The sequence below is a fragment of the Trichomycterus rosablanca genome, chromosome 8 (genome assembly GCF_030014385.1).
Source record: "Trichomycterus rosablanca isolate fTriRos1 chromosome 8, fTriRos1.hap1, whole genome shotgun sequence".
Classification (NCBI taxonomy): Eukaryota; Metazoa; Chordata; class Actinopteri; order Siluriformes; family Trichomycteridae; genus Trichomycterus; species Trichomycterus rosablanca.
In genome coordinates this window covers 2,694,833-2,720,883 of record NC_085995.1, presented here as the reverse complement: position 1 = coordinate 2,720,883, position 26,051 = coordinate 2,694,833, and the positions used below count along the sequence as shown (strand labels likewise).

At 43.6% G+C, this 26,051-nt stretch overlaps 1 protein-coding gene across 7 annotated transcripts in view; it reads right to left on the bottom strand.

The window, feature by feature from the left end:
• Positions 1 to 26,051, bottom strand: part of gria3b (glutamate receptor, ionotropic, AMPA 3b) — a 155,109-nt gene that overhangs the window by 53,147 nt on the left and 75,911 nt on the right. For all 7 annotated transcript variants that reach the window (XR_010013484.1, XM_063000354.1, XM_063000356.1 and 4 more), the window contains exons 4-5: positions 6,914 to 7,101; positions 2 to 55 (exon numbers count right to left, since the gene is read on the bottom strand). Coding sequence is in view for 6 of the 7 variants with exons in the window: in XM_063000354.1 (XP_062856424.1) it covers positions 2 to 55; positions 6,914 to 7,101 (242 nt within the window). In the remaining variant the exon portion in view is untranslated. The remainder of the gene's footprint in view (position 1; positions 56 to 6,913; positions 7,102 to 26,051) is intronic.

Below are 26,051 nucleotides of genomic sequence, written 5' to 3'. Positions count from 1 at the left end.
CCAGATTGGCCAGGATGTAGTGGTAGCCTCGGGTGTTCTTGCCCAGGGCCACGACCTGAAAGAGAAGGAGCAGTGACGGTCATCCATGCATGTCAGAGGAACCGGCACAGCCGCGGCGCTAGGTTCAATCCTCCCGCTGCTGTTAGCTTAGCGGAATATCTTAAACGCGGTGATGGAGGAGTCGAACGCTGACGGATGTTTTCACGCTGAGAAGCGCCCGAGGAATCACACCGAGCACGACAGAGTCTGCTTTAACTCCACCGCGGGCTGTCTCAGCTCACAAATACTTCCCATGTACCATGTGCCAAAAGTATGTGGACATCTGAGCATAAACTCATACATTCCATTCTTCGTTTTGACGCTATAACAGGCTCCGCTCTTCTCTGAAGGCGTTTCACCAGGTTTTTGAGTATTTCTGTAAAGATTTGGATTGCATGGGTGAAAAAGGGTTCCGCTAAGGGCTGCACGCTGGTCGGAGGAGGTGTTAGCTGCAATACATCCACCTCGACTATAATCAGGGATCTCCAGGCAGTGGAAGACAATATTGACTACACTAAATTGAAAGAAAATGCATAAAAACATAGAAAAAAGATTAAAAAGAAATAAGATTCAAGCCCAGGTCCCGAGGACCCACGTTACTGCTCAGCCCCCGCCAGCCTCGACACCATCGCCTGACTTTTTTAGCTTTAAAAATCCCGACTGGCAGGAGTTACAGCTGTAGGATGAAGATATCAGGTCAGCGTGTCTCACATGACAGACGTGATGGCCTTGACTTTTGGCTGCACACACACACACACACACACACACACGCTGTGGGCGCTCACACACCTGTGTGAGATCTGGCTGTAAAACACAACCTCACAACCTGGCAGTTAGCAGGAACCCTGCACCACTCGGGTTCACACACAGTGTGTGTTTAATGACATCCGTCCATCCTGAAACGGCTCTGGACCCTTCGCTCTCCGTCCACAGAGCTTCCACACAGCTCACACACGCTAATTAATTTAGCTTTCCAAATACAGAGCTGGAGGCCACGTCACGCTGAGCTCTAGCTCTCCACAATCTGTGATTCAGCCAAGCGACTAACCTTGTGAGGTCTTTCATCTTCCTGCAGCCAAACTCACACAAAAAGATCCGCACTGTTGTTACAGGTCACAATATTACATGGGTGGTCATTATGTCCTAGCTGACCGGTGTACCAAGAATGGACCCACTCTATTTTGTGGATAGATAGATGATAGATAGATAGATAGATAGATAGATAGATAGATAGATAGATAGATAGATAGATAGATAGATAGATAGATAGATAGATAGATAGATAGATAGATAGATAGATAGACAAACAAATAGATAGACAGACAGACAGATATAGTAGATAGATAGATAGATTAACAGATAGATAGACAGATGGATAGACAGACAGACAGGCAGGCAGAAAAGCAGATAGACAGATACAGTAGATAGATAGAAAGACCAATAGATAGACAGATAAATAAATGATAGATAAACAGATAGATAGACAGACAGTTACACAGATAGATACAGTAGATAGATAGATAGATAGATAGATAGATAGATAGACAGACAGACAGACAGACAGACAGACAGACAGATAGATTAATAGACACAGACAGACAGACAGACAGATATGGCATGGACTATTGAGGTGACCGCTTCTTTTCACCTGTAAGAGGCGGGTTCATATAGAGATCTGTATCACGCACTGAGAGCCACGCACTGATCTCCGTTATCCCTCGTCTCTGTGCAGGTACCATCGATTCTGCAGCACCTTACGGCCCTCCCACCTCGGACGAGCCAATCATCGTCCGTACAGGCGTCCGGCCTGCCAGTAGCAGAGCAGAGATTTAAACTCGCGAGATCTGGTGCATGTTTCACCGCTGCGCCACCCGAGTGCCCGTCTTGGCTTTGTAATATTTAATAACAAGCACTTCTGATCCCCCAAATCCCTCTAATAAATAAATGTAAGAGTGTGAGGTGGGATTATTCCTGTAGGAGCTGCTTAAGGGGAATTTATGAGACTGGATTAAAGAAGAGGTTACACTAAAGTGGAATAAATACCACCGACTGTAATCCTCCACTCTTCCACTACCACAGACTGATCCAGCCTCCAGCTCAGGTACGCTTTTGTTCCCGAGACAGCGAGAGGGTTTTTTTTGTCCTTGAGAGAAGTTTCACCCCCCCGCGATGTGCAGAGACAGGCGATGTGACCCCACGCTCACCCGAAACCACGCCGCGCCTTTGGGGCCGAGACTCAGAAAGAATAATGCAGCAGGTTTTAAAAAAGAAAAGAAATAGATTCAGTCCAGACACTGAATAAAAGCTCAGAACTGCTGCTGGATGTCGGCTCGGCTCGGCTCTGACCTTTAGCTAGAACGCCGCTCGGCACAAACGCTGGTTAGATATTTGAAGATTTCTGCAAAGGCCAGAGACCGAGAGTCAAAATTAGAGTCAAAATTAGGCATGAGTAATTTAACATCGGTATGCATGACCAGACTGTAGTGCTGGATGTGATTGCCCTTTCCGACTGACACTGTCTGGTTTATTCAGCAGCGAGACGCGTCTGAGAACCATCGACAGTCGACTTCAGAAAGCCTGGAATGATAAAAGTGTGTGTATACGCCGTATAGAAGGTTTTAAGCTGTTTTGTTTTCATTTATATAAAACGAAGTAGATATTTATATTATATTTTATTTATTTATTTTATAAAAAATAGAAAATTATTTAAAAATATATTTTATTTATTTTATATTCATCCATTCCTGCATTCCTGAAAGTTGCTATTTATTTTGTTATTTATTTTAATTTATATAAAATATATATATTTAAAAATAAAATATAAAATTCTTTAATATACAATATAAGTTTTTAAATTCTTTAAAAAATAGTTTATATAAATATTTTATTTTTTATTTTATTTATTTTAATTTATATAAAATATATTTTAAAAAACTGTCTAAAAATGTATTGTATATAAAATATTTTCTTTATTTTATGAAAAAATATAAAATTATTAAAAAATATATTTTATATAAACTATTAGATATTTTTTTTTATATTTTATTTATTTTGTATTCATCCATTCCTGCATTCCTGAAAATTGATATTTATTTTATGTTACTTATTTTAATTTATATAAAATACATATTTTTAAAAATAAAATATAAAATTCTTTAATATACAATTTAATTTTTTTAATTCTTTAAAAATATTTTATATAAATACTTTATTTTTTATTTTATTTATTTTAATTTATATACAATATATTAAAAAAATTTTTTTTAAACAAATTAGGGTATATAAAATATTTGGTATATATTTTTTATTTATTTTATATTCATCCATTTCTGCATTTGATATTTATTTTTTGCTATTTATTTTAATTTATATAAAATATATTTAAAAAAAAAATTCTTAAAAAAATTATTGTATATAAAATATTTTATATATTTTTTTATATTTTACTCCTGAAACTTGATATTTATTTTTTATTTGATATGAAATATCAAATTATTTTGTATACAATATATATATTTTTTATTCTTTTAAAATTTATTTTATATAAAATATTTGATATTCATATATTTTATAATATATATTTTAATTATTTTATATACATGCATTTCCTAAAAAAGTTGGAATGGGGGAAATGTAGGGCTAGTAATGATATAATAATAATGATATAGTAATAATTGAATTACAAACAGATGATGCCAACATGTGAATGTAATCATGATTGAATAATTAATGCCGCACACATTACAAACGCATGGCTGAGGAAGAAGAGAGTACGGGTGCTGGACTGGCCTGCCTCCATTCCTGACCTGTCCCCACTATACTGTAGAATGTGTGTCAAACTTGGTCAAACGGAGGAAACCCAGTCAGACTCCACACAAAAAGGACCCAGGTAATCAAACCCAGGCCATTCGTGCTGTCAGGCATCAACGCTACCTGCTGCGCCACCATGCCACCCTTCTACATTTCTCTCTGTCTCTGTATATTATGTTTATGCAGTATAAAATACAGGGCATCTTTTCTTTCCCACACAGCACATGCACTATTACAGATTGACAGATACATGTCGTTACTGCTAAAGGAAAAATCCAGGGGGAGAGAGGAACGCCGAGGAGGTACGATCTGTGGGTCGCATCCCTCCGACACCCTCTTATCTCCTCTTCCCCTCTTGACTTTTAAAAGATACATGACATTCGACAAATGAGAAGCAGCAGGAAGGGCGGAAATGAGCGCCGTCTCATCGGCAAATGAGAAAGAGCATCATGAATTTCACATTCTTCTGCGGTCTGAGATGGAGACGACCTCCAGCTCAGGCTCTGTAGGAGAGAACACGGCGCTCCAGTGCAGAAGGCGTCTTGGTGTGGTGTGGAGGGGGCGGGCGTGGGGGGGGGGATTTCCTGCAGCAGGTTGGCACTGTTTATTTTTTCTTCCTGTCTCTTTCCTGGCATGAACAGTCTATCTGTCTGGCACTACAAACTCCAGCGCACACTTTGAACAGCTTGCACGCCCTGGGTCTGCCCCAGATGCAGCGCGTACACGCCGAGCCGTTCTTCTTCTTCTGCGTCGATAACTTAGGAGGGTGCGCCCGCCCCCGTCCAGACCGGTGATAGATTCAACGCTCACACAGCATCGAGGGATCATACGGCGCAAGCTCGGCTCAAGCAGTTCTGACGGATTCGTTGCAATAATTAAGGCTTGTTTTTATTTATTATATACACTGGAACCTCGATTTAACGGACTAAAAGGGCGGAGCACTGCGATTGTCTAAAACAGAAACGCAGCACTAAGGTCCACAAAAGCGCTTAACATGCATCTGATCCATTTTATCAGCTCCACTTACCATATAGAAGCACTTTGTAGTTCTACAATTACTGACTGTAGTCCATCTATTTCTCTACATGCTTTGTTACCCCCTTTCACCCTGTTCTTCAATGGTCAGGACCCCCACAGGACCACCACAGAGCAGGTATTATTTAGGTGGTGGATGATTCTCAGCACTGCAGTGACACTGACATGGTGGTGGTGTGTTAGTGTGTGTTGTGCTGATATGAGTGGATCAGACACAGCTGCGCTGCTGGAGTTTTTAAACACCGTGTCCACTCACTGTCCACTCTATTAGACACTCCTACCTAGTTGGTCCACCTTGTAGATGTAAAGTCAGAGACGATTGCTCATCTATTGCTGCTGTTTGAGTTGGTCATCTTCTAGACCTTCATCAGTGGACACAGGACGCTGCACACGGGGCGCTGTTGGCTAGATATTTTTGGTTGGTGGACTGTTCTCAGTCCAGCAGTGACAGTGAGGTGTTTAAAAACTCCAGCAGCGCTGCTGTGTCTGATCCACTCATACCAGCACAACACACACTAACACACCACCACCATGTCAGTGTCACTGCAGTGCTGAGAATGATCCACCACCTAAATAATACCTGCTCTGTGGTAGTTTGTGGGGGTCCTGACCATTGAAGAACAGCATGAAAGCAGGTTAAAACAGTATGTAGAGAAACAGATGGACTACAGTCAGTAATTGTAGAAGGTGGTTTTAATGCTATGGCTTTGGCTCTTGCTCAGACAACATAAGATATAATCACTAGCGAGACTAACAGGGATGTAACGTTTTTTTTAATGCATCAATTTCTATGAGAATAAATGTTAAATTGCTCGAACTGTTTAGAAATGAATCACACGCTGTTATTCATCATTTTTATTTCATTTACAGCATGAACGATTAGCTCTGTTATTAAAAACGCCCTTGTTGGTCAAAATAAACAAATGCTTTGAGTCTCAGAAAGGTCACTCCACACTGCAGGCGCTTCTAAAGTGTTGTGCTGGTTTATTTTCACACAAACCGGCTACACGACCCAGCTCGTACCCTCCGTATACCGTCGCAGTACAGCAGGAAGGTCCTGGGTTCGATTTTTGGCTTTTTTATTATGCATGTTCTCTCTTTTTCTCCAAATGTATCATAGCCAGTTACTGTTACGCTGCTGGAGACCCTGGTCACGTCTGAGGAGGGTATATTTGCCTGACACATGCTTCCTCTGACCCCTTCTTATTCGCATGTACAAGGCCAGTCTAGCGCATGGAGAGTCACACGCTGATCTCCAAGTTCCTCCACTGCTGTACAGGCGCATCGGACTACTAACCAGGGTCCTTACACAGCCTCGAAGACCCCGCCCACTTTAAGTCCGGTCTTTTCCCACGTGTCTACTGCGGGTACTGCCGATCGTGCCAGCTAGGGGGCGCCCAGCCGACCGGTAGCAGAGCTGAGATTTAAACTCTGAATGTTCAGAATCCTTGTTGTAGCCTAGCGGTTAAGGTACTGGACTAGTAATCGAAAGGTTGCTGGTTCAAGCCCCACCACTGCCAGGTTACCACTGTTCAACCCTTGAGCAAGGCCCTTAACCCTCAATTGCTTAGACAATATACAGTCACAGTACTGCCTATCTGTGTGGAGTTTGCATGTTCTCCCCGTGTCTGTGTGGGTTTCCTCCAGGTGCTCCGGTTTCTCCCACAAGTCCAAAGATGTACAGTCAGGTCAACTGGAGATCCTAAAATTGCACAAAGTGTGTGTGTGCTTTTTTGATGGACGGGTGACCTGTCCGGGGTGTTTCCTAGCTTTCGCCCTGTGAATCAGACCCACCGTGACCCTGACCAGGCTAATTTGTGGGTAAAATTAGAAATAAAGACTAATTAGGAATTAATCCTCTTATATTAATTGAGTTCAGCTGATCCTCTCCACTACGCTCGTCTCTCAGTATACTGAGAAATAAGTCTTGGAATCGGGGTGATCTCGGACTTATTACTGGAGGATTAATGGCTCGGACTGGCACCGTCACCCTTCCGATTCATTCCGAAATGAAGGGGGGAGATCTTACCTGCTCCAAAATGACATTAATCCTGTCGAGTTCACAGTCGATGAGAAAGCGCTTCTCCTGCCGCCGGTCCATCTCCTCGATGATGCGCCTGTACTCCTGAGGGTCGGTCACGCTGCCCACCGAGCGCGCCGTCACCTGCCAGTTGTTCGTCACCGCCGCCTCCATGATGGCTTGCAGTATGGAAAATCCTTCGGAGAGAAAGAGCAGTGATGTGTTTAAACGGGCGTGTAGGTGGTGACGTGGGCGAGAACATTGAAATGTAAATGAAGAGCCGTGTGCGATACCGGGCTGGGGATGTTTTGATAGATGTACAAATATGTTTCGATTTTAGAGACAATAATGCAGCAGCAAATAATCTGGTCTGTTTATACGAAGCTGTAGCCTAGTGGTTGAGGTACTGGACTAGTAATCAGAAAGTTGCTGGTTCAAGCCTCACCAGTGCCAGGTTGGACCCTTGAGCAAAACTGGGGGGCACGGTGGCTTAGTGGGTAGCACTGTCGCCTCACAGCAAGAAGGTCCTGGGTTCGATCCCCAGGCAGGGCGGAGTCTGCGTGGGTTTCCTCCGGGAGCTCCGGTTTCCTCCCACAGTCCAAAAACATGCAGTCAGGTTAATTGGAGACACTGAATTGCCCTATAGGTGAATGGGTGTGTGTGTGTGTGTGTATGTTTTGTGTGTGTGTTTGCCCTGCGATAGACTATCACCCCATCCAGGGTATTACTGTGTGCCTTGCGCTCATTGAAAAGCTGGGATAGGACAGAAAATTAATGAATGTATACTGTAACTCAACCTAAGTTTTAGGTACAATAATAAGAAATAGGAGTATAAAGCACAGCATGAATGGACTCTGGAGCATTCACTGGTGTAAAGGCCACCATGGGTCTGTCCGAAAACCTAGTGAGCCGCCAGCTGCCTCAGTGAGAGGATGTAATAAGACATCGGACTCATAAGGCAGATTATTTAGACGCACTACTTAGAGATTAGTTTTAGCTTACTAAGCTAACACAGTTAGCCTCAGGCCATTCAAACCAATGGGCTGAGGCGGCACAACCCGCAAGCACGCCGGCTAACGTCTCCCTCCGTGTACCGAAAACGGTTAAACTGTCCCTGATGAGCCCGAATTTACAAATAATGAGAATTTATTTACATTTGAAAGGAACTCCGTTGGTTGCTCTGCAATTCATTCGTCTGCCATGTTTGTAGTTTTTGTGAGAAGAGTCGTGCCGCACTGAATGCTGGGATTGCCTTCAGCGCTGAGGAGGCGTCGGGCGCTCCCTCGTCCTTCAGTCAGATTATCACTCAGAATTAAGGCGCCTCAGTAGGAGCATCTTAAGGGAGCTCAGAATTTAGACACGCCCTCTTCTCAGAAGTGTAGGATGACTTTTGTGCCCTCATTAAGTCCAAAATCCTTGTAATTTAGCTCAAGTGCCCCACCCTGGAACTCGGGGGCCAGATGAAAGACATAATCACATCGCAGGAACGTCGGGAACGTTTGTAAAGCAAAACCCCGACGCTAATTCAGAGGATACCGGATTAACCGGGCTGCCCGTGCCAGGCTAATTCCATTCTTTTAGCAGTGAATGAGTGAATAAACATGGCAGTGATGAATTAACAGGAACACGTTCGCTGCTTCTGTGTGAGCGCTACTGAAATGAGGAGTTCGTCTCCAGTGGGCATCACGAGGGATCGAGAGAATCGACGTGAGAAGAAGAAATGCTAATCACGACTTCAAACGGCTCTCGAATCATTTAAAACCTTATAATGATTCTTCTTTTAATACATCTTCACCTACAATAAAAATACCAACATTTTAATTATAAATTAATAACATATAAAAATACTTTCAGCTTTTGCTTTAATATTTCTGCACCACACATGTAATTCTTGCTACACATCAGCAGATTTCCAAAAGTGTATTTATTTATTTATTTATTTATTTTCGGATGCTCTTATACACAGGGGTCACCACAGTAGACTTGGCACAGTTTCTATCCAATTTCTATCCAGGCTTGTGACCTGCACTGAGAGAGCATTAACAAGTTCATCTACCGATGTCTAGGCTGTTCGGCCACAACACCTCGGAACCTCAGATATTAGCCAATCGCGTCCATGCAGACACCCGATCGGTCGACAGCACAGCTGAGATTCCAACCCTGGATCTCTAGATCTTAAGATATCTTATTATATATTAAGATATAGATAGATAGATAGACAGACAGATAGATAGATGATAGATAGATAGATACATAGACACATAGACAGACAGATTGACAGACAGAGAGACAGACTGATAGATAGACAGACAAACAAACAGATAGACTAATAGATAGACAGACAGATAGAGAGACAGAAAGATAGGTAGATTATAGATAGATAGATAGATAGATAGATAGATAGATAGATAGATAGATAGATAGATAGATAGCACTGATGTCAGCAACTCTAGTTACTCTAATTTGACCACATTTTTCAGTAACAAGTAATCTAACGCGTTACTATTTCCAATCCAGTAATCAGATTAAAGTTACTTATCCAAGTTACTGTGCGTTACTATTTTTGCGTCTCGGAGAGTGACGTCTGGCCTATGCGACAATTAAGTCACGAGCTGCGTCCGGAATCGCATACTTACAGAGTATGCACTAGATTGGAGGAAGTATGCACTACTCGGCCGGTTAAAGAAGTACATACTTTCAGTACAGAAGTGTGCAGTATGCACACAACACCGCTACGTACTACACGTGGGGACCTGATGACGTAATATCACCATAGTTACAGACTCATTACAAACCCCACTCGCCAAAATTTTGGATATTTATCGTCTTTTTGTTATTTATTTGTCTTTAAAAATTTTATTTTATTTATCTTACTTACACTTGTGAACAGAGGACTTAGTTTTCCGCGTCTTTCTTGTTTCTTATTCCGCTTCAATCGCCTACGCAGCTCCAGTTGCATTACGGCAGCTGCTGAATGTAACTAATAAAGTAACTTGTAATCTAACTAAGTTACTTTTAAAATCAAGTAATTAATAAAGTAACTAAGTTACTTTTTAAAGGTAACTATGCCATCACTGATAGATAGACAGACAGATAAATCGATAGATAGACAGACAGATAGACAGACAGATAAAAAGATAGATAGACAGACAGACAGCCACACAGGAATACCGATAGATGGACATAAATTTAGACAGACCGATAGACAGACAGACATACAGACAGGTCGATTTCATAGACAGACAGACAGGCAGACACATAGATGGACAGAAATACAGATGGACAGATAGATAGACAGACAGACAGACATATAGAAATATAAACAGACCGATAGACAGACAGATATAGAAACATAGACAGATTTATAGACAAATAGACAGACAGACAGACAGATAGACAAACAGACAGGCAAACAGATAGATGGACAAAAATATAGACAGAAATATAGACAGATATCTGATAGGCAGATAGAAAGAAATATAAACAGATAGATAGACAGACATACAGACAGGTCGATTCAATAGACAGACAGACAGGCAGACAGATATAGAAATATAGACGGATAGACAGGCAAACAGACAGATGGACAGAAATATAGACAGACCGATAGATAGACAGACAGACAGATAGATAAACAACAGGCTGGTTAAAAGAGACCCGCGTCCATGTACTTGGATAACGGATGTGACCGATGTAGCCAAACTAGCCTCATTACATGGACACAGTGAGAACTCACTCTAATCATTAAGAGGAAATGACAGGACTGATGTAAAATCCTGACCAGACAGATAAAATCAACACTAATGCAGTTCTGAAGTGAAAAAGCGGGGTGAGAGGGGCACCGCGGGTTCGATCCGGGCGCGTTTCTGCCCCCCAGCTAAGCAGAACCATTTGTCACACAGGAGCGAAAAGGCTTTTACTGAGCCGCCCAAACCCAGACGGAGGAGACGAGCCGATTTACGACCCTGATTAACACACGTGCACATCCACCAGCACTCGAGCAGAGTTACGCAGATGGAATAGACGCGCAGGCTGAAAGGACACGCCCGTGACAAAGCGAAGCGTTCCGCTGAATCGTGGGACGTCTTTTCTCTCCGTGTTTCTGCTCGCTGCCCAACACCTCGGCTCTGAGTGCGTGAGTCTCAGCGTGGAGGCGTCACAACATGGTTCACACTCTGTGACACGACCTTTAAGAAGAAAAGCCCGGCGACCGAGCAGAACAAACGGCCCATATGCCACACGTCTACAGGAAAAGAGAAAAATAGGACTGGAGGTAAAGGTGTGTCGACTATTTCTGGATCACCTTCGTCTGCACAGAGTTATAAAAGTCATACATTTACACACATCAGCAAATATCCAAAAATATATTTATTTCTTTATTTTCTTTCAGCTGCTCTTATATACAGGGGTTGCCACTGATAAGTACATCTCCAAATGTCTTGGCTGTTCAGTCACAACACCTCAGACGAGAGCACCACTGAGATTCAAACCCTGGATCCCCAGATCTCAGCAATAAGTGACTAGCATACTTCACATTTACACTGATCAGCCATAACATTAAAACCACCTCCTTGTTTCTACACTCACTGTTCATTTTATCTGCTCCACTTACCATATAGAAGCACTTTGTAGTTCTACAATTACTGACTGTAGTTCATCTGTTTCTCTACATGCTTTGTTAGCCCCCTTTCATGCAGGTATTACTTAGGTGGTGGATCATTCTCAGCACTGCAGTGACACTGACATGGTGGTGGTGTGTTAGTGTGTGTTGTGCTGGTATGAGTGGATCAGACACAGCAGTGCTGCTGGAGTTTTTAAACACCTCACTGTCACTGCTGGACTGAGAATAGTCCACCAACCACAAATATCCAGCCAACAGCGCCCCGTGGGCAGCGTCCTGTGACCACTGATGAAGGTCTAGAAGATGACCGACTCAAACAGCAGCAATAGATGAGCGATCGTCTCTGACTTTACATCTACAAGGTGGACCAAGTAGGTAGGAGTGTCTAATAGAGTGGACAGTGAGTGGACACGGTGTTTAAAAACTCCAGCAGCGCTGCTGTGTCTGATCCACTCATACCAGCACAACACACACTAACACACCACCACCATGTCAGTGTCACTGCAGTGCTGAGAATGATCCACCACCTAAATAATACCTGCTCTGTGGGGGTCCTGACCATTGAAGAACAGCATGAAAGGGGGCTAACAAAGTATGTAGAGAAACAGATGGACTACAGTCAGTAATTGTAGAACTACAAAGTGCTTCTATATGGTAAGTGGAGCTGATAAAATGGACAGTGAGTGTAGAAACAAGGAGGTGGTTTTAATGTTATGGATGATCAGTTACAATTATTTTAGTATTATTAGTTTACATTTATTTATATTATTGATTATTGATTTTTACAACTTAAATTAGATACGGTGTTCACATACTTTTGGTCATATAGCGTATACCATCATGTACTTGAAATCCTGGACCTCCTGTAGACCTGAACTCAATAATTAGGAGGCGTGTCCAGATATTTTTGACCGTGTTCTGTATGTCCTGCATTGACTCTTGACTCTCGTGCCCTTGAACTTACGCCGAGCCGTCTGGAGAGGAGCTGACACGCCTGTCAAAACGAATCCGTCTCTCTGAATAAATCGGGCACGTAAGCTGGCACGCTCTGACGTGGCGTTAACCGAATCCTGGTGGCACCGAGACGCTGTTAACATCAGTTCCTACCTCCCCCAAAAGAATTTTTTGCCCGTCTCATTGTTGGCACGGTTTCTACTGTACTGTACGTCAGACTGTCACGTTAGCGATTAGCATCAGTTCATTCTCTCCGCTCAGGAGCGCTGATTAACGCGGGCGTGGCGCTACACGCCCGTGGTGAAAGGAAACAACGGAATTGATTTGAGATGGGTGAACAGATTCCGGGTCTCCGGCTGCACATTTGTATGGAAATGAAGAGATGGAATCAGTCCGGAGGTAAAAACACACGCCGGCCGGCGCTCGCTTCCTCCGAATCAGCACAAAAGTTTCACTCAGATATCAAGACATGACATAAAGCAATTACAGCCTTTATAAAGCTTCTAATAACCAAAAGTATGTGGACACCAGTAGCGAAACATGACTCTTAAACCTCGACTCTCTACCTTCACACTTAAAGACAAACTGAATTATCAGGTATGAAGGATTTATTTACTGAGATTTGTATTTGTTCAAATTATTCATTTGTTGTGATGGAGCCTATCTCAGCTTCTCAATGGGCGCAAGGCACACAGTAACACCCTGGACGAGACGCCATCGCAGGGCAGACACACATACACACATATACACACACCCATTGGGCAATTCAGTGTCTCCAATTAACCTGACTGCATGTTTTTGGACTGTGGGAGAAAACCGGAGCTCCAGCAGGAAACCCACACAGACACGGGGAGAACACGCCAAACTCCGCACAGAAAGGACCCGGACCGCCCCACCTGGGGATCGAACCCAGGACCTTCTTGCTGTGAGGCGACAGTGCGACCCACCGAGCCACATCTCTATTATGTGTGTCTGTGTATATCATAATAAACAATCAATATTTGGCCAAAACTATGACTTTGAGCTTGTTGGACATCCTAAAAGACCCCATAGCAAACCTAGCATCCATGCGCTCTGCGTTTACCATGCTAGGCATGCACGGCGTGTTGCACCACGCTGAACTTAATCTGTTGGGCTACATAAATTCACGGGCCGACGACAAGATTTCCTTATCGAGCTCTATAAATTCCACGCGCCGGGGCGACGCGGCGAGGCGACGGAGGCTGTCTCTGATTACCCTCCTGAGAGCTCATCATTCCTTTGAGTCGGGCGCTTTTCAAAACGCCATAAAGCTGCCAGGCCGTGTCGGTGTCGGCTGGGGCGACGGTGCCCTTGTATGGTGGAATCTCTTCTTGTTAAGAATCCACCACCTCAGCGGCTGGGACACTCTTTTAAATCCGAGCAGCCTGATCTCTACATAAGAGCACTGAAGAAGTGTACCGGGGTGCTAAGCGGCCTCCCCTCACCTGCAGGTCAGTCCGAGGCTCTGGTCATTTGTCTGTCGTTTACACTGCTATGTGCCAGTCTGAGTGCACTTTTGGAGTGACCGTACGTCCTCTTTTTCCCGGACATGTCCTCTTTTTGAACCTAGATCTCTTTAGGTCCCACTTCTCGCACTTCTCTGTGTTTACATCTCGGTCGGGGTCCTTGGGAAGCAGAATGCGTGACCTACAAAGCTGATACGTACGTGTCAGTATTAAATAAAGGTGCCAGTTCAGGTAAATGTAGCTTCAAGTGTGACCACTGATGAAGGTCTAGCAGATGACCGACTCAAACAGCAGCAATAGATGAGCGATCGTCTCTGACTTTACATCTACAAGGTGGACCGACTAGGTAGGAGTGTCTAACAGAGTGGACAGTGAGTGGACACGGTATTTAAACACTCCAGCAGCGCTGCTGTGTCTGATCCACTCATACCAGCACAACACACACTAACACACCACCACCATGACAGTGTCACTGCAGTGCTGAGAATCATCCACCACCTAAATAATACCTGCTCTGTGGTGGTCCTGTGGGGGTCCTGACCATTGAAGAACAGGGTGAAAGCAGGTTAAAAAGTATGTAGAGAAACAGATGGACTACAGTCAGTAATTGTAGAACTACAAAGTGCTTCTATATGGTAAGTGGAGCTGATAAAATTTACAGTGAGTGTAGAAACAAGGAGGTGGTTTTAATGTTATGACTGATCAGTGTATGTGTATATAAATCTCAGGGTTTTTTAATGCTCTGCACCACTTCTATTCCCCCGTGCTGCCTCTCTCTCTCTCTCTCTCTCTCTCTCTCTCTCAGAACTGCAGTAAGTTCAGTTTCGGTATAAACTCGCTTCTCGAGCCGTTGCTCTAAACCGGATCTTAACCGGATGAAGTTTGAAGTCTCACCCACGGCGACTCGGCTATAATTGAATTCGCTCGCATCTAATCTTCTTTCCCCGCGCCTATTCTCCTCTCGGGAGCCTCATTAAAGGACCGGAGCGCTACGGTGGCTCGTCACCGAGCTTCTCTCTGCACCGCTGTGGTCTCCGAGGGTCCGGCTGTGTTTAAATAAAATACCCCCATCAGATGGAGTAAAGCGTTTACCGTTTACCGTTTACCTACGACCCAGCAAGCACCGTCTGATCTTCAGTCAGCGACTAGGCAGCATCGACGGACGCTTAGCTTAGCGCGCTTAGCCTACTCTTTATTTCTAAATCGCCTAAACAGATGAGAGAGGACGGCGGGATGAAAAATCCCAGCTCGGAGAGGAACGGTATCTGAAATTGGTTTTATAGTGGAGATTAGGGGTGAATAATAGTGGGAAGGAATTTGCTGTCACGAGCGGGTGATGAAATTGTTTATCAGATTTACTCTCTATACTTTCAGGGCACGTAGCGCGGCGGTTTCTGGAATAAAGAATAAGAACGTGGTGAAGAAAGGAAGACGATGCTTATAATACTAAGCATCCTGCCGCATTACTCAATTCAGCTTGGGTTGTACAGTAACGGAACACTAACAGACTAGTTCTCCGGTGCAGTGATAAAAAAAGAAATAAATATAAAACATAATATCGCACAACAATAAACAAAAACACAAAACACAAGTGCACAGACAGTAAATACAGGATCATTTACTGCAGGATCAGAGGTAATATTAAAGTGCTGACTAAATTAGAAATACAGCGGTACCTTGATACTTGACATCAGTTGGTTCTGGGACTCTTGTTGAGTTTCAAGGTATTTTTTTCTCATGTAAAACAATGGGGTTGTTTTTGACACTCATACACCCCCTCCGACACGTGGGCAGCAGCCGTATGCATCTTATCACCTACACTTTGACAAGTGCAGTGAGCTCAGCGTTGTGTACGGAGAGACACACCCTGACAGCACTCTTTTCTCATCTCTGTGCAGGCGCCACCAATCAGCCAGCCGAGGTCGTAGTTGCACCAGTCATGAGAGAGAACCCATCCGGCTTAGTCCCGCCCATATCTGAACAACAGGCCAATCGTTGTTCATGTGGCCGCTCAGCCTCAGCCGGCAGGCAGGGCTGAGATTCGATACGATGTATTACAGCGTGTGTTTTTACCACTGCGCCACCTGAGCGGCCTTTGATTTCATATTCAAATGCTTTTTATTGCCGTCCTAACAGAAGCACACGTTCACTTCAGTGTGTTCGAAACTCTGCTGCTCGAATTCCTTCAGATTCTAAACATTCAGCTCATTTCACCCCAATTTTCCCATTTCTCCCTTTTTTTCCTTGTAATGTAGCGTAGCCGAATACCCTGAGGAGGGTATATTTAACCCTTTAGTCCACAGACGCCTTCTTATTTACCTGAACTTAGATGGATTCCTGCATAAGGTTCGGTCTAGCGCATGGAGAGTCACGCGCTGATCTCCACATTCAGGCTACTAACCTGAGTCCTTATACAGCCTTGAAAGACCCCGCCCTCTTTTTTTAATCCGGTCTTTTCCCACCCAGACTAGTGGCCAATTTTAATATACAAATCTCTAAATAGTCTGGCTTCAGTTTATTTATCAGAACTTCTACACCCCTACTGTCCTGAACGATCACTTAGGTCCTCTGATAGTGGTCTTTTGCCTGTTCCAAAATTCCGATTAGTTACTGTCGATTGCAGATCATTTCTTCATTTTAAGCTCAGCTAAAGCCGAGGTGGAGCAGCGGGATATTCCGCTAGCACACCAGTGCTGGGATTCTGGACTCTCCGAGTTTGATTCTCAGCTCTGCTACCGGTCGGCTGGGTGCCCCCTAAAAAGCACAATTGGCAGACAAAACTGCCCACTAGTCTGCTGGGTGGAAAAAGACCGGACCCTGTGTAAGGACCCTGGTTAGTAGCCCGAGGCACCTGTACAGATGTCGAGGAACGTGTTATTATTATTATTATTGTTATTATTATTAAATATCAACACATGGCATTGCTGCTCACTTGTCCACCTCTCAGCCTCACAGTTAGCTGCTTCATCTCAGCATTTTCTTCCCTGTTTTCAATTTAGACCTGGACAATTTCTTACTGCACTATGTGGCTCACACACACACACACACACACACTTCCACAAATGTGAAGCCTCCAGCCACTCAATTTTGATCAGACAGCCGCAGATTGAATGAGACAGACTGAACACACTACCCTCTCTGTATTCCTTTTCAAGGAGGCGACTCCACATCCGACCTTCACCCCCTCGGACGCAGACGACTGGATTAATATCGCTTACACCCACAAAAACTACTGGACAGGTCAAATATGTGGCCTGAACTTGTAACCTGTTTTCCAGACAAATCCATAACGGTACAGGGAGCGCCTGGTGGAAATCAATAAAGTTTCCAAGGTCGCAGAACAGTCGGGAAATCTAAAACAATTTAGGAGACCTTTTTTGTTGTTAATGCTAAATCACACGCAGACACTGCTTACTATACACAAAGTTCCTTTCGTTACATTTTCAGACGTGTGCTCGGGCACCTTATACCTAAAGAAAAGATTTGTGTTGGCCAGTAGTGTTGGGTCTTTGAGTTACTGTGTGTATGTGTGTGTGTGTGTGTGTGCTATCGTTATGCAGTCTGACGGCAGCGTGCACTAAAGATCCTGATCTGTTTTTATTTTAGCTGCTCTGGTCTTTCTTTAAAGCCCCGATTCACAGTTTTAACTAAATCAAACTGAGCCGAGTGCCATATTTTGTGATTTACTACAGAAAATAAACTGGAGAGGATCCATCGAGATAAGAGAGCTGGCGTCCAGCGGAGGGGATTACGGCCGGACTTTCTCTAAACGCTGAATGGAAACTTTCTGAAAATCCCTTTGAGATCTTATTGGATGTGATGAAGCGGATAAAGACGCAGCCGGTTTCTGACCACACACACACACACACGGACAAACCGAAATGTCACCTAGTCTCAGTCCATAATAAAGCACAGAGGTGTGAGGAATGGAAAACAGGCCAGCGTTGCCTTTCAGCTAGTGCTGAATCTTAATCTTTCATTAGAAAAAGGAAACGAGGGCTTCTAAAAATAGATCCCACTTGTTTTTTTTTTGGTGAGAATGAAGATGATGAGTTACTTTGAGTTGCTTTCTGGATAATTTATCTTCATAGTGCTCAGACGAGGCGAGATGATAAACCCGGGTTAATGTTTGCTAAGTGTTTGTGCTGCTTGGACTCGCCGAGCCTGTCATGAAATTATACACCGATCAGCCATAACATTAAAACCACCTCCTTGTTTCTACACTCACTGTCAATATTATCAGCTCCACTTACCATATAGAAGCACTTTGTAGTTCTACAATTACTGACTGTAGTCCATCTGTTTCTCTACATGCTTTGTCACCCCCCTTTCACCCTGTTCTTCAATGGTCAGGACCCCCACAGGACCACGACAGAGCAGGTATTATTTAGGTGGTGGATCATTCTCAGCACTGCAGTGACACTGACATGGTGGTGGTGTGTTAGTGTGTGTTGTGCTGGTATGAGTGGATCAGACACAGCAGCGCTGCTGGAGTGTTTAAATACCGTGTCCACTCACTGTCCACTCTATTAGACACTCCTAGCTAGCTAGCTGGTCCACCTTGTAGATGTAAAGTCAGAGACGATCGCTCATCTATTGCTGCTGTTGGAGTCGGTCATCTTCTAGACCTTCATCAGTGGTCACTGGACGCTGCACACGGGGCGCTGTTGGCTGGATATTTGTGGTTGGTGGACTATTCTCAGTCAAGCAGTGACAGTGAGGTGTTTACAAACTCCAGCAGCGCTGCTGTGTCTGATCCACTCATACCAGCACAACACACACTAACACACCACCACCATGTCAGTGTCACTGCAGTGCTGAGAATGATCCACCACCTAAATAATACCTGCTCTGTGGGGGTCCTGACCATTGAAGAACAGCGTGAAAGGGGGGCTAACAAAGCATGCAGAGGAACAGATGGACTACAGTCAGTAATTGTAGAACTACAAAGTGCTTCTATATGGTAAGTGGAGCTGATAAAATGGACAGTGAGTGTAGAAACAAGGAGGTGGTTTTAATGTTATGGCTGATCGGTGTAGATAGAAGAAGGTAAATTAATTGGTGTTTATCGTCACTAGACCTGAGTGACCGAGTGAACGTGCGAGTGTTCTGTCCGGGGTGAAACTCCCTCCTCGTGCTCTCTCCGAGTACTGAAGCGGCGAGCCGAGCCTTTGATGTGGCATTTTTTCCCATTAATTGGAACAATCCCGAACCGAGTACAGTCCTAATCGGCCAGACGGCTGACGTGCGAAGTCGAGGACGCGCAGCAATTCATAAAGCCTATCTTTAAAAAAAAAACACGTATTCGCCACGGGTGAAGGGCCTCTCAGCACTGCCTTTCATTTCAACAACCCACAGACTGCACACACACACACACACACACACACAGAGAGGATCAAACGCAGAAGAACCCGCACCGACGTTCGGTACAGAGCACACCTCCGCAAAAAAACACACACAGCCTACACTTAGCAACGGCGCACAATTATCCGTTACATCAGCCAAGTGAGTCAGAAACCAGACTGAATATATCTGTGTTCCCTCAGTGTGGTAAAAAACAGTCATTTTATATTAAACTTGTCATTTTATCAGCTTATTTAAAGAACTAATCGCTCATTGGGGTGACACAGATGTCTGTGAGAAGCGTGTTATCCTGAATACATCTTCATTAGAATTTCCTCCTGATACTCGGGTACCAACCTCAAGAATCATGCAGAAGGTAGATTTGCTGCTCCTGATTATATACTAGCGTTAGTCCGTCAGTGGGTCTGTCTGAAAACCTCCTGATCTCTCTACACAGACGCATTTTACGTCATCCTACACTCCCGAGAAGAGGGCGTGTCTAAATCCTTAGATATGTTAAAATGCTCCTACTGAGGCGTCTTAATCCTGAGTGATGATCTGACTGAATGACGACGGAGCGTCCGACGCCTCCTCAGCGCTGAAGGCAATCCCAGCATTCAGTGCGGCACGTCTTTTCCCACAAAAAACGGCAGACGATTAAAATGCGGAGCAACCAACGGAGTTCTTTTTAAATGTAAATAAATTCTCATTGATGTTTAATTTGTATAAAGGTGCACAAGTGTCGTTTATTTGTACATTACAGCTCATCAGGGACATGGAGGGAGACGTTAGCTGGCGTGCTAGCGGGTTGTGCCGCCTCAGCCCGTCGCTAAGTAGAGCGTCTGAATAATCTGCCTTATGAGTTCCATGTCTTATTAGAATCCTCTCTACTGAGGCAGCTGCCCAGATTTTGTTGGTAGATGGTGCCCATCAGTGGCAACCTGCCCATGTTAGGCCTAGAACCAGCAACCTGATTACAAGTCCAGTACCTTAACCCCTGACCCATTAATATACCCATTAGGGACAGTGGTAGCCTAGTAGGTAGAGCTCTGGGTTACCAAGGTAAATGAAAGGCTCCGGACTCTGTAGTTCAGTACCTTAGTTCAAGTCCAGTACCTTAACCCCAGACCCATTAATATATCCATTAGGGAAAGTGGTAGCCTAGTAGGTTGAGCTCTGGGTTAAGAAGTGGAAGGTTGTGGGTTTGGTTCCAGGCTCTGCCATACAGCCACTGTTGGACCCTTGAGCAAGGCCATTAACCCTCTCAGCTCCAGGAGTGCCGTACAAAGACTGCCCCTGCGCTCTGACCCCAGCTTCCAAACAAGCTGGGATATGTGGAAAAGGAATGTCATTGTACTGCACACGTGTATCTGGGCAGCTGTAGCCTAGTGGTTAGGGTACTGGTCCAGTAATCAGAAGGCTGCCAGTTCAAGCCTCACCACTGCCAAGTTGCCACTGTTGGGCCCTTGAACAAGGCCCTCAACCCTCAATTGCTTAGATTGTATACTGTCACAACTGTAAGTCGCTCTGGATAAAAGTGTCCGCTAAATGCCGAAAATGTAAATGTGTATCTGTATATATGACAAATAACAGCGTTCCTCGGGTTATACCCAGAACATTGCTGCTTCAATTCCCTAAACTGTTTTTACTACGTTATTTAAGCATGTTCTCTCTTTTTTTCCCAATGTATCATAGCCAATTTGTCCTCCGCTGCTGTAGACGCCCATTGTGTCTGAGGAGGGTATATGTTCCCCGTATATTCGCCCGTACTTTGGTGGATTCACGTTTGAGGCCAGTCTTGCGCATGGAGAGTCCCTCGCTGATCTCCACGTTCCTCCACTTCTGTACAGGCACTGTGAACTACTAATCAGGGTCCTTATACAGTGTTGAAGACCCTGCCCCCTGTTTAGTCCTGTCCCACCCTCAGACTTTAGTAGCCAGTTTTGTCTGCTGCACTGTCTGCACTGCCAATTGTGACCTCTAGGGGGCACCCAGCTGACCTATAGCAGACCTGAGATTAGAATCCTAATGCTGATGTACTAGTGGAATATCCCGCTGCTCCACCTCCACCATAAACTGTTTTTGTAGCCTCTAACGTGAGCTTCTTCAGGCCATTCAGGTTGTGAATAATACAGACTGTTTTCAGTGCTTTTAAAAGAGCCGCCTCCCGTTTTAGAGCTTACCAGAGAACACACTTAGTTAGCTGTTAAAAAGCCCAGCGTTTTGTCTTGTGTAACGTCTCTAATAAAAAAAAAAAAAAAGAACCACACTGAACGCTCTCAGCTACAATTTCACGGTCGCTGGAGCCGACAGTGAGTAGGTGAGCAAAATGGCCCTTATTTTCTGGGTTCAGTTAGCGAGAGAGGCTCGGAGGCGATTCCTGGCTCGTATTGTGTGCTCACTGCTAGATGAATCCCGACACGCTGTTGAGAAAAACACCACGCGTTTACTTCGGGAACATTTTACTCCCCTGCAGACGCCGAGAGGAAAACGTGTCGGTACTTCAGCGCGACTGCGAGTGGATTTAAGAGGAAATGGACTCAGGACTGACAGACTGGGAGCTGCTATAAACACTGATCTTAAAATGTATTCACCCCCCTGAACATTTACATCCATAGCATTTAGGAGACGCTTTTATCCAAATCGACTTACAGTACTGTGACAGTATATTGTCTAAGCAATTGAAGGTTAAGGGCCTTGCTCAAGGACCCAGCAGTGCTAACTTGGCAGTGATGGGGCTTGAACCAGCTACCTTTCGATTACTAGTCCAGTACCTTAACCGAGCATGTGGTCTTTAACATTTTTCTCAAATAAAAATACAAAACAGTGGTATAAAAAAATTAAGATAATATGAACCTACAGCCACACTGAACAGATCAGTGAGAAGAAGTGAAGTTTCAGTCGGAGTACTGATGTAAACCCTGTTAAACATACACTACATGGCAAAAGTATTTGGACACCTGACTCTGAGCTTGTATATGATCTTTTCAGCTATAACAACAGCCACTCTTCTGATAAGACTTTTCAAAATACTTAAAGCACTAAATATCTGTGGGAATTTGTACCCATTCAGGTCGAAAGAGCACTCAGTTGATGTTCCAGTTCATGCCAGAGCTGTTCAGCAGGGTACTGGAGTTTTTTTTACCACGAAGAAATGCAGAAATGCGAGTGGAGCTGGTAAAAGTGAGAGGGAGGAACCGTGATGTATAGAGAAACTTCCACCTGGAGCGAATTAGGTGATTGTCAATCAAGTAAGACTGACACGTCAATCATTGGTGCCTCCGTGCCCCCTCTGTTGGCAAACAAAGAGGTACACGACTCTTAACGTGAGTAAGTACTGACATAAACCCTATTAAACATACACTAAATGGCCAAAAGTATGTGAACCCCTGACTCTGAGCTTGTATTTGATCTTTTCAGCGAGAACAACAGTCGTTCTTCTGATAAGACTTCTCACAATACTAAAAGTACTGAATGTCTGTGGGAATTTGTGCCCATTTAGGTTTCAAGAGCACTCAGTTGATGTTCCAGTTCATGCCAGAGCTGTTCAGCAGGGCACTGGAGATTTTTTTTACCACAAAGAAATGCAGAAATGCAAAAATGCGAGTGGAGCTGGCAAAACTGAGAGGGAGAAACCGTGATGTATAGAGAAACTTCCACCTGGAGCGAATTAGGTGATTGTCAATCAAGTGAGACTGACACATCAAACATCGATGCCTCCGTGCCCCCTCTGTTGGCCAAAAGTGGCAACGCAGAAGGACACGACTATTTAACAGCACCACATTACTTTACTAATGAGTGTATAAGTGTCACGTAAATAAAAATCAAGGTTCATGCCGTTAATGTGACAGGAGGTTTGGGGGGGGGTGAATCATTTTTAGGGTTCTGCAGTTAGTCTGTGTCATGTTCCCGTCTCTGACATGGTGTCGGAGCTCATTTTTTTTACTTCATGCATATTTTAGTGCTCATGACACCATGATCCTTATCACCGGGGGCGAGCGTGTAAAACATCCACAGCTGAGCGGTCATTTACACACGTCCGGTGTTCATGCTGTTGCACTTTTATTTATTATTACAAGAACACAATTCATTTATTCACTTATTTAACTGCTCTATACTGATCAGGGTCGTGGTGGGTCCATACAGAAACACAGCGGGCATATTCATCACGTGTTAGACACTTATTCATTCACATGTTCATTGTGTCAACCAGCTATTTTATCAGTTAGTCATTCAGTCACTCGGTCATTCAGTCACAGTCAGTCAGTCAGTCTGTAATTCTGTCAGACTGCAGTTTGTCAGTAATTCAGTCAGTTTGTCAGTAATTCAGTCAGTTTGTCAGTAATTCAGTCAGTAATTCAGTCAGTTCATCAGTAATTCAGTCAGTCTGTCAATAATTCATTCAGTCAGTCCTCCATTCAGTCTGTAATTCTGTCATTCATTTATTCATTAAATAAGTTATTTCATCAGTCAGTCAATCAATCATTAATTCAGTCAGTCATCCATTCAGTCTGTCTGTCAGTCATTCACTCAGTTATCCATTCAGTCAGTAATTCAGTCAGTCAGTCTGTCATTCAGTCATTCAGTCTGTAATTCTGTCAGTTACTCAGTCGGCCAGTCATCTATTCAGTCTGTAATTCATTCATTCATTCATTCATTCATTCAGTCAGTCAGTCAGTCAGTCAGTCATTCCATCAGTCAGTCAGTTTGTCAGTAATTCAGTAATTCATTCATTCAGTCAGTCAGTTTGTCAGTAATTCATTCATTCATTCATTCATTCAGTCAGTCAGTCCACCAAAACTAATTGTATATGTTATTTATTGTAAGATAAGAGGAAATCAGAGTACACAGAAACAAGCAGCTAAACTTCAGTTACAACCACGGTCCTCATGATTCTGTGTGAGACCTAAAATATCGTCTGTGCACCTGCACCACCAAACCACCGAGTCTCTGAATCAGAGTTCAGTTCCTCACTTCAGTCAGGATAAATGAGGACGGTATTTATAGCTGTTTTATTAAAACTCCTCAGAGAAGCAGCAAGCTAAAAGGAACAAGTGCAGGAGGCCAACAAAATGGAGCATTAACCACGCTGTCACACACACACACACACACACACACACACACACACACACACACACACACAGAATAATCAAAAGAGATGAAAGGAAAAAGCTCACAAATTCTTTTATTACTTTATCTATTCGTTTAATGATGTTTGTTTAATGTTTTATTATTTTGGCCCATTTTCATGCCCAGCACTGAATAAAAAAAATATATTTTGTGTTCTTTTTGCATTTGTTTGAAAATTAATTATGTGTTTTAATCATTTATTTATATATTTGTCCCACAAAAAGGAAATCCCAGGACTCGCGAGGACACGAGTGTATGTAAACTTTTGACTCGAACCCTCTGTTCTGCCCCTCCACCGTCATCGATACAAACGTGATTATTTTTTATCACAAAATATAAAACCTCATTAAGAGAATCAATAATGTGTGTAACAGTAAACAAACCTAATTAATTACGTGTTATGTACGTCGCTCGTCCTGTTGTTCGTTTCTGTACCGCGTGTAAGGAACTATTTTACCGAGTATCACCCCAGAAACACCCGAGCCGAGCCGAGCCGAGCCGAGCCGCTCTCCCCGGTGACCAGAGGCGTTTCTGAGCATGACTTTTATGTGAAGTGGTTCCACTGAGCATCGCTTTTAAAATCAATGAATCTGCTGCGATCTGTAAAACTCAAGTGCACCTTCAGGCTCCAGGGCAGAGACCACGATGGCACCTCTGTACCCGTAATCTGCCATTTCCCTTCCATCAGCCAATCAGAATCCTTCAGCCCGGGGACAGCGCTCTCAACCAGTCAACCAGAATGGAGGATGGTCTAACATAAATCCTCCGACCATAAAACAACAGGAGCAAGAAAGTGTCGAGTACATCACACACACACACACACACACCCCTATATATATATATATATATTAGGGCTGTCAAACGATTAAAATTTTTAATCGCGATTAATCTCAGAATTTCATATAGTTAATCGCGATTAATCGCATTAAAAAAAAAATCTGTGTAAATGTTATAGAAAACAAGGATTTTTAAGTGAAATGTTACAATTAAAATGGTGAACACATTTTATGCTAAATGTACTTATGTTAAAAACTGCTGGGACAAGAGAAAACTGTAAGGGAGTTTATTCACTCACATACTAGGCAGTAAATGTCAGATTGTAGGTTAGAATTTCTCCATCAGCAAACATTGTAGATCAGCGGTGCTTTAGGTGGGATAAGGCGTAGTTATTGTATCAGACTTGTCTGTGGTTGTATCGTGACGATGGTTTGATGGACGTTTCTACACGAAGTGAGTGTGTTTTGACCCTTTGGGGCTTCCATAGTTCATGAACTAACGTGCTCGACTCAGCTTTCCGGTATTCGGTACAGAAGAAGAAGTTAATTAAGTGTAATAAAGTGTTCTGCTCCCGACAACTTGTGAATATAGCGTGTATTTATTTCTTTATTATGCAAGTGCATCACTACCACGATCGGTTACATTATGATAACAAACCGCAAATGAAAAACGGTGGCAAGTCCGACATTAAAACGTTTGTTCTACCAGTCAAGTGTCAACATGAACTAGAATTTGCGTTAATGGCACTAATTTTTTTAATCGCGTTAAATTGAGGTCGCGTTAATGCGTTATTATCGCGTTAACTTCGACAGCCCTAATATATATATGTATATAC